Source organism: Uloborus diversus, unplaced genomic scaffold, assembly GCF_026930045.1.
Source record: "Uloborus diversus isolate 005 unplaced genomic scaffold, Udiv.v.3.1 scaffold_1428, whole genome shotgun sequence".
Taxonomy (NCBI): domain Eukaryota; kingdom Metazoa; phylum Arthropoda; class Arachnida; order Araneae; family Uloboridae; genus Uloborus; species Uloborus diversus.
In genome coordinates, this window is record NW_026558130.1 from 23,945 (window position 1) to 33,486 (window position 9,542).

A 9,542-nucleotide genomic window follows, 5' to 3' on the forward strand; every position below is an offset into this window, starting at 1 on the left:
AAAAAACATTAAGGGTAGAAAATAATAATTTATACAAAAGGAAAAAAAAAATCAAAAGTAACTTCTGTACCATAACTTTGAAGTATACCATGTTTCAGCATTTAGTCTGAATAATTATGCTCAGAAAAAAAAAAAAAAAAACCAATGACAATTGACAGAAAAAATAACCTCTTTAAACAACACTTTTTCATAAAGAAATAAATCTAAAAGCAAATGTGAATATGATAATAAATTATATAATTGTTATGCAGCAATAAAAACTTGTATTTTATAGTCTCAATCACAATTTGTATAAACTTTTTCTTCTAAACAATTTCAAGTTTTTGCTCTTTTCACATTAAACCTGAATGTAAAAGCAAAGCTTAAATTCAATTTTAAAAGCACCAATTTGTTTCAAACAACAAACTAATTCTTCAAAGAGAAAACATTTAAAAGAATTTACTTGCAGCCTAATCTAGCATTCTAAAATAAAGTAATACATATATTGCAGGCCACCTAATGACAGCAGTTGATTTCACCTTCAGTCTCTACAAAATGTCTTTAAACATTACCGTAATGTCTTAAGCTTAAAACGTTATCACTTATAGTATTTTCAAATTTCAGCTAAACAAATATATTCAGCAAAGAAACAAAGAAAGAGAAAACTCTTTAAATATACTATCACAACAAGATGGTAGTTTTCTCTTAGTTTCCTATCAAACTTTTCGACATTTTGCATATTAATCACAGTTTCACATATTCCTCCATAAAAGATTGTTGTAACATTTTCAAATATTTCATCAATAGTGCAGAGAATTTTTTGAATTTTTTTTTTTAAACATCATATCTGAACAGAGCCAAGCTTATTCAGTTAAAAAGTACTTAGAGTGCTTTCACATTATTAAAGATTGGAATGGATTCACATAATTTAAGCAAATACTGAAATGTGAGTTAATAATACAAACAAAAGTACATAATATTTTGGAATGAAGAAAAATACAGTACAAGTTTCAAATGGAATAGACTCATAGGTAGTTTTCTGAACATAAACAAATCATATTATGAAAAGAGTCTAAACGGATTACCACATATTTCAGTAACAGACATTTATATACTGTTAAAATTCAAATATTTTCGTGCTACATCTGATAACAATTTTTAAATTTTTGTCAAAATAAATATGGAACACCCCTGTGGTGAGATCATTATGTTAAAATTAGACTAAACAAACAACACCTTATAAGTGACAAAAGATGTCATAGACACTGACTTTTCTATGTACTTTTTATTTATATTTATTTATTTATATATATAATATCGTATATATACAGATGGAGGGCCTGCGCAGTGGACGTTCAGAGTTCTATCCGCATCTGTACAACAAGGACAAAGTGCTACAATGCACCTAGGGACAGTGACGAGCTCGCACATTGTTTTCAATAACTGCCGCACAGTTGCATTTTGAAATAAAGTGCAAAACAGACGCTGTAGAGACGAAAGGAAAGACGACAAACTTCTAAGCACGAACAAAAAAACTCTCCATTGAGATCGGTCCGTGATTTGCCTTGATTCACTGATTTAGAAGTGGGCGAGTGCATGACAGTGGTCTAGTGCCCCCTCTGTGGTTGGCCGGTTTTTGATGCGAGCCGACGGCCCGCACCGAATGGACTGACGAGGGCGCCAGAGTTCGCAATCTGCACAAGTTACTGACGAAAGATCGAGTCTGTGGACTTTTCAGTAACGTTGCTGGAATTCATGATGCCACCGATTGAAATCAATGTAGAAAACAGTCACAGATCCGTTAGCCAAACCTGCTAATAGAAATCTGAAATGCACAAAAATAAAATCAATTATACTTCAAAAAAAGATTACGTAAATGCCATGCAGGTACAATTAAATTTCCATACAGTGGCGTAGCTAGACCCGACTTTCGGGGGGGGGGGGGGTTACTTCTTTTATATATATATATAATATAATATATATATATATATAATATATATATATATATATATATATATATATATATATATATATATATATAATATAATATATATATAATATATATATGTATATATATATATATGTATGTATAATCGCTTGGAATTTTTTCCTTTTCTTCCTTTTCTTTTCTTTCTCTTCTCTCTTGTTTTTCTCTTCTTTTTTTTTGAGACTAACTTTTCGGGGGGGGGGGGGGTTTGTCCCCAAAACTCCCCCCTTAGCTACGCCCCTGTTTCCATACATGATTTGTTTCATTCAAATCTTCCTGATGCAGTTTTTTTGTATCCCTTTTGTGAAAAAAGTAAAAGCTCCCCCCGCCCCCTTTTTCTTTTGATTCTAAAATTACTTGACTTAAAATTACTTTACTTTTATTTTAATTTACAATCATTTAATAAGGAAATGGGTTGCATAAGTTGTTGATTTACTTGGCAATTATTTATTTGAATTTAGCTTTTTTTTTTAAATTCAAATATCAGTTGCTAAAATGGACATCTTTTTCAACTTGGGAAAATATTAATTTTCTGAATCTAAACATTTGACTTTAACATGAAATAGTTCCTCAATCTTGAAAAATTAGGGAAAACTACTACTTTAAAAGTGTTTGAAATCATTTGTGTATTACCTTCTACTTGCAATAAAATGAATAGTTTCAACAAGGTTACATGATATTTGAGAATATAGAAAAATTGATTAGACACAGGCAAACTGGTTCCAGAGTCTGTCGATGATTATTTTTGTTTCCAATAATAAAATGATGAACGGTTAAAATATGAAATTATTAATGTGAACAAAATGTTTCTATCTTTTAAACGGATGCTTTGTTTTAAGGGTTTTTTAAAAAAAAAATCAGACTTTCTATTTTCAATTTAATGCAGAATTGCTTACAATTTTTAGAGCATTTTTTCAAGGTTTTAATAATAATAATTAAAAGAAAGAGAAGGGTAAGAAAGTTTATTTATTTACAACATTAGAAAAGAATGTTCATTTAATGACTTAAATGAAGCTAGATCAATGCCTGTAGTGGATGAACAAATATTGAGCACGGGATTGCAAAATGAGACCAGAAAATAATACACCAGAATCTAATTACCTTCTGAATTATTTTAAAGGTAGATATTAATCAATTAAATTAATTATTGTATGCTCAGAGAAAATGATAGCTGAAACTGGCAGAAAATATTAAAAGCTTTCTGGAATCTTTCCCATTAGCTTATAAAAATATGTGAACCTGCATCAGAAACATTTTTTTTTCTTTTTTTCACACTCATGTTAAGCAAGACTTACTTTTGATCATGTGTTAATGCCAATGAGCGCACTCCACTGTCACAAGCCGTGAATGCATATAGTAGAGCCAGGTTGAATGTCCGCCAAACTTCAACAATGCCTTTATCGCCACCAGTCATCATGTATTCTCCATCACGACTCATTGCCAAACACTTTTGAAAGAAAGAGATTGATTACTGTAGGATATCATTTCACGTTACACAAAACAAGTACAGTATTGAACCTTGGCCATAAGACATAGAGGCACAAAAGACACCAAATAAATTAGAATTTATGAAAAATACTTAGATAGGGGGTACGAGAGGCATAGAATTATTCCAAGAGGGACACGGATGTCAACAAAATTTGCGCCCCACTTCCCTTAGAAAAAAATCAGATTCATGAGAGGAAATAAGAATTAAAAAAATGCCATTGTTACAGCACTCATAGATTTGGATTGGAATGTTTAAACTAAGAACAGCAACATCTTTTCAATGACACCAGGGCTTGAAAAAATTCCTGTTCAAAATAAGCCCACCTAACACATTAATATTGTACTAATATTTTAATAATGTTGCATTTTTAAAATCTTAAATTCTTTTGTGATTTGTTAAATGTAGTAAAAGTATCAGTACCCACATTACAATGTAATAATATGTGCTTTGATGCAAAAAACTACTTTATATAAAATATGGTGTTATTTTTCTAACCCATTAAATAAATTGTTGCAACAAGATAGCATTTATAAAATTCATAGGACGAAAAAATGAAAATGAACCATATACATGAATGTTCTGGTTGAAAGATTGAAAGAAGTAATTTATGATTATTTTTGAATAATTCTTACCTGAATTGGGTGGTGATGTGTTTCACTGCGAAGTCGGCGTCCATTGATGGTAAAGCAACACACATTGCAAGAATCATAACAGACAACAACTAGGCCTTCTCGACACAAAGCACACAATTCTGGAGATTTGAAGTTTTCAGGAGCCTCAAGAGATCGCAGTAAATCACCGTTTGTGGTATGCACTAAAACTGGCCCATCTGTGAAAGTCATTTTGACAAAAATATTAGTACTAGTTACAGAAATATTGAAAAACATTTAAGCAGTGCTTCTACAGTACATCTAAAGTGTGAACCACATTTTGAGGCAGATTAAATAACCTTTTGTATCATGCAGCAAAAAATGTCAACTTCATATCATTTTTGGAGTTTTTTTAAAAAAAATTATTATCATTAATTTAAAAAAAAAAAAAAAAAAAGAAGCTTTTTTTAACGCAAAGTTAGGGGCAGCTTAGTTTTCAAAAAAAAAAAAAAAAAGCTTTTTTAACGCAAAGTTAGGGGCAGCTTCAAAATACTTTGAAAGTGAACATGGTCTTTAAAACAATCAACAAATAGTGACAATTAAAGCAACATTTTTCTCTAGTTCAAAATGTTCTTTCAAATTGTAATCTTAAATACAAACTTCAATGATTTTCAAAAATCAATGCAAACAATTATAGAATTGAACTTCATTGTTTTAGCATGAAAATTAAAGTTTCAACATTTTTCAGCTCTATCAGAGACAAAAGAGCCTTTTTTTCTGTTCAATAGAAAATTTATTTTTTAATATTTGCTCAATAATACAATCTTTGCTGCATTATTTCAAAAGAAGTGGGGAATGTAAGTATTTAAAATGTTCCACTGTTCCTTCTAAGGCGCTATTAAATTGCATTTTTGTCCATTTTACAAATTCCATTTAGTTTTTGATGTTGTAATTTCAGATTGCAAAAGCCAACAAAGACATCCTCTTTCTTTAAATTGGGAAGACTATTATTTTTATTTACCATAGATATTGGAAAATGTCTAAGGATTCATGAAAAATGAAAAGTATAAATTCATTTAAAAAAATTAAGTTATGTGTTTTAAGAAGACTGCACTTACATGTGCACAAAAATCAATTTCAGCTATTAAAAACTATAGATCATTCAAAAACCATAAAAGGAGATCATGTAGTGTATACATCAAATTTCATAGCTGTATTTTTTCAGCTTGAAAACTTACATATGTAACATTCAAGCTTCGTATGTAAGTACAAAATTTACAAACAAAGGCAAGGCATACATAAATAAAATAGGAAGAAGGAAAAATTAGCCCTAAATTTTATTTTGTCAAAAAAAAAAATGCATCACTGTGACAAGAAAATCGATTAAACACAAGTCAATAATTAAAATTAGCCAACTTAGGTATATATTTTTTTAGGAAATATTTTGTACCTTTAGATCCACTAACCACCAGGCCAAGTTCAGCAGATACAACAATGCATGTCACTTCACTTTCGTGTCCAGTTAAAGTGGCTCGGGGTGTTGGAATATCTAGAACAATTCAAAGAACTTTAGTAAAAAAAAACAATTACATACAGATTATAATAGCTATTGAAAAATTATTGTATTAAAGTCAAAATTTGCATACATATCTATATAAGTAAGCAATATTAAATAAATAAAAATATTACTAATGATCAGAAGTGAAGATTGGTTTTTGTGAACGAAAAATGAATTAGGTTATGAAATTAAAATGCTTAATGTAAGAAATAAATTTGTTTAATATGTTAAAACCTTATATGTTACAGAGTAAGATGTCAAGTTCAATAGGAAAATAATGAAGAGACAAAAATATAATAATATATTTCATTACCTTTGGGGAAACAAAATTTAATACATTACTACAGTATGACTCTAATTTCTTTTGGTATTGCACTAATTGCTTTTTGCGCCATATTGTTCTTACAACTAAATTTACATGTAAGCAGTCTTTCCTTCAGTGGAAAAAAAAAAAAACATTTTTTCAAACTCATTGCTTGGCTTTTGTGTTTCTCTCTCATATCATAGACTCTGTGGACAAGGGCGTCCATAAAGGGGGGCAAGGGGGGCTCGAATTGCTTTTGGTACTTTTTTCTTCGCAAAAATGTAAAAACATTTCTTCTCCAGCCGTTAATGAATAAGTTATTAAAAATGACAAATTTTAATGACTCTAATCTGTCCTGAAATCGGTTCCCATGGAGAAAATACCCTGCTAAACCATGGGGAAAATATCCAAGCCCTCCCTTACAATTTTGAATATGTGCATCCTTGTCTGTGGGGCAACTGATGATGGGGGAGACAGTCTTTAACTTCTAACGTGGGTTGAGCTTTTGGACTTACAAATACAAATGAGATGACCAGCAACAGGCTCTGGGCCCAGCTAGCCTGGTCCTAGTCAGTTTATTAGTCCCCAATGAAGATCAATGGCCCTCTTAAAGCTATCCACCCTCTAGCTCATCACTGCCTCTTCCGGTAAGCTGTTTCAAGTGCTTACGACCCTACTAAAGTAGTAAGTTTTCTTAATTTCCAGGTTAGCCTGAGATTTAAATAGCTTTAAAAAAATGACCCCTCATCCTGCTTTCCATACAGAAATTTCAACCAGTAGATATCTTTCATTTTGATAAATTTAAACAACTGAACCATGTCCTCTCTGACTCTCCTTTCCTTCAGGCTATAGGGCAACGGAACCAGTTACAGACAGGGGTCCAGTAACAGTCAGTCATAAGTTTGGATTTTAATAATAAGAATTTTTGGCGGGTAAAAGTGATGTTGCTGGGCCCCATGAACACGGTGCAAGAATCTAATGATATCAGAATGAATTTTATGAGCCAGTTGGTATTTACAAGGCAGTGGTGGAAGGGTATGAAAAGACATCACGAGATCAACTGGTGTTTAATGTACATTTGAATTTAATAAGACTTTAGTTCTAAAAATAAAGAACTGCACATTTTTTAGAGAAAAAGTGAGTTTTGTCCGTTGCTCATCCTATCTCTTACTGGGTATCATCAGATTTTTGATGTCTGTTACTGGGGGGTCGGACCTTTTTTCGAAATTGAGTGAATAAAAATAGTATTAATTAATTCAGAGTGCAAGTGAAGGATTGAACTCGTAGAATCGCTTGGAATGTTCCTTGAAAAGCAGACATTAAAAATTCCAAAATATAACTGTACAAGGGAGTGTGATGAATAATCAGCAAGTGTGGAAATGCCGAAGATAGTGACCAGCTGCTTGGTTGATACTCAAAGGTGTCAACAATCCTCCAGCTGGCCAACAGTTCTGATGTGACTCCTCTGAACATTCTTCTTGTTTCCCAACTTGAAAACTAACATGAAAAAACATTACTTTGCTGCTTTTATCAAAGTCAAAGGGACCAAGGCTCTGAAGGATATTCCAGAAAGGTGCAACCATGATTCTTTCAATGCCAGGAACTCTTGCTAAAAGCGATATATCAATGCAGAAGTGTTTTATAAAAATTTTTCAATGTACTACTTTTCTTTTTTTTTTCTATTTACAAGTAATGGAAGATGAAAGCAATTTATCATAACCGGGTATGATCTAACAAGAGTTTTACAGTACATTCCTTTCAAGCTAAACTCTATGAGATGAATACAATCCAATAGCAAAGGAATTTCAAAGATGTAGGCTGCTCAATATTTCTGCATTATTTAAAAACTAAATTCGTAAACGATTTCGAATGTAAAATAATACCTGGACAATTTAACAAATCTCCAGCTATACATTGTGTTCTGGCATTCCAGTGCCACAACAGGATTGTGCAATCTTCAGATCCAGAAGCAATGTAACAATCAGATGTGATATTACATTCTGACCTAGCCAAGCATGTTACTACTCCAAAGTGACCATAGACAATCTGTACAATTTTAGCTGCAACAGAAGAGATTTTTTAATATAATTTAAAAATTCAATTATGAGCAACATTAAATTTATTTCAACACAATATGTATTGTAAAACAAACTGACACACAGTGCACAAGCTCATGTAAAAACTATTCAAATTACCAGAAAAAACTCACTATAAATGTTCATAAAAAAGTTCATTTATATAAAATTTAATAATGAATTAAAAGATACAAAGATTTTTATGCACAAAATCTATTTGAAAAATATTTTTAACATTAACAATATACATATTTATACAAATTATGATTGTCATCTTGCAATTTATAGTAGAAAAATATTTACTTCATTTGATACAATTTGTACTACACAGATAAATCTAATAGTTTTAATTTCTTGGTATTATATCCTATTATTTCGCACAGAAACTTTCGATTCAATTTACACTATATTTACAAAATGAGAGGTATGCAAAATCAATGTAACAAACCATCATTTTCAGATTTTTAGCAGCATACAAAAAGTTTACATGACACTTTTTAGAATGGATTTAAAAACTTCAAAAGTATGCTTTAACTAACTATCTAAACACACTAGTAGTTTTTTTTTCCCTTCCTAACGTACTTGTGGTGATGATGTATAATCTGAGACAAGTAACGAATTTCAGTAGAGTCATAAACTATACCTCCAACCAGACCCCCCCCCCCCCCCCCCGGCTACATTTGCAAGCAGATCTCAACAGTTCAAAACTGTACTAGCTTTTAGATTTAAATATAAGAACAAGTGAGCCATTGACAGCAAAGTGGCATAAGTCAATAAAAAAATATTTTGAATAATTGAGTGGATTAGTAGCTTCTTTTCACTAAATAACACTGCTGTTATGTTTTACGATGTCTATTGGCAAATAGTTGAACTTAGAGTGATATCACTTTCGAATGATGTAGAATGAGGTAAAAACTAATTGATGATAGTGAAAATACAAATTACAGAAAAAAAATAGACTTACACCACTTCTGTTCTCAATGACTCAAATGTTAAATGTTCTTCCAGTGAAAGTCATTGGAGAAATAAAAAACTTGATTGTAATTTAAAAATAATATTGCTTACCAGATTCTGTGGAAAACACTCTAAAACTATTGTCCCAGAAACCACAAGCAATCAAAAACCTGCTATCAACTGTTGTTACAAAACAGCAAGAGCGCATCTTTACTCTTTGACTGAAATTGTCCCCAAGGTGCCTCTTGTATGGTGCAACATTCATAACTAGAATTAAGAACATTTTTAATCATTAGAAGACTGAAAAATGAAATGAAATACAGTCCACTCTCAATAACTCAAAGTCTCAATGAACCGGCTAAAGCGTTCAAGTTATTGATAGTTTGAGTTATGGGAAGTTTCCCACAACAGTCTCAAGGGGTTGGGACCCAATGAAAATTTCCAAAATAAAGGAATATTCGAGTTATAAGGTTCAAGTTATTGGCAGTTTGAGTTATGGGAAGTTTCCACAACAGTCTCAAGGGGTTGGGGACCCAATGAAAACTTCCGAAATAAAGGAATATTCGAGTTATAAGCTTCGAGTGATCGAGATTCGACTGTACGTGA

General features: G+C 31.4%; 1 protein-coding gene across 1 annotated transcript; it reads right to left on the reverse strand.

Moving 5' to 3' along the window:
- Positions 1 to 1,493: 1,493 nt before the first annotated feature.
- Positions 1,494 to 9,153, reverse strand: LOC129232976 (neurobeachin-like). Its single transcript, XM_054867060.1, has 6 exons — positions 9,048 to 9,153; positions 7,791 to 7,967; positions 5,496 to 5,594; positions 4,088 to 4,284; positions 3,262 to 3,413; positions 1,494 to 1,804 (listed from the first exon to the last, which is right to left on the reverse strand). The coding sequence occupies exons 1-6, from the start codon at positions 9,142 to 9,144 to the stop codon at positions 1,714 to 1,716; spliced, it is 813 nt and encodes a 270-aa protein (XP_054723035.1). The 5' UTR covers positions 9,145 to 9,153; the 3' UTR covers positions 1,494 to 1,713.
- Positions 9,154 to 9,542: the final 389 nt, after the last annotated feature.

Coding starts and splice junctions, on each gene's coding strand:
- LOC129232976 (XM_054867060.1), bottom strand. CDS start 9,144: ATGCGCTCTTGCTGTTTTGTAACAACAGTTGATAGCAGGTTTTTGATT. Junction 5,595..7,790: donor AGATTTGTTAAATTGTCCAG/GTATTATTTTAC, acceptor GAATTGTTCTAG/ATATTCCAACACCCCGAGCC. Junction 3,414..4,087: donor CACATCACCACCCAATTCAG/GTAAGAATTATT, acceptor TTCTTTCAAAAG/TGTTTGGCAATGAGTCGTGA.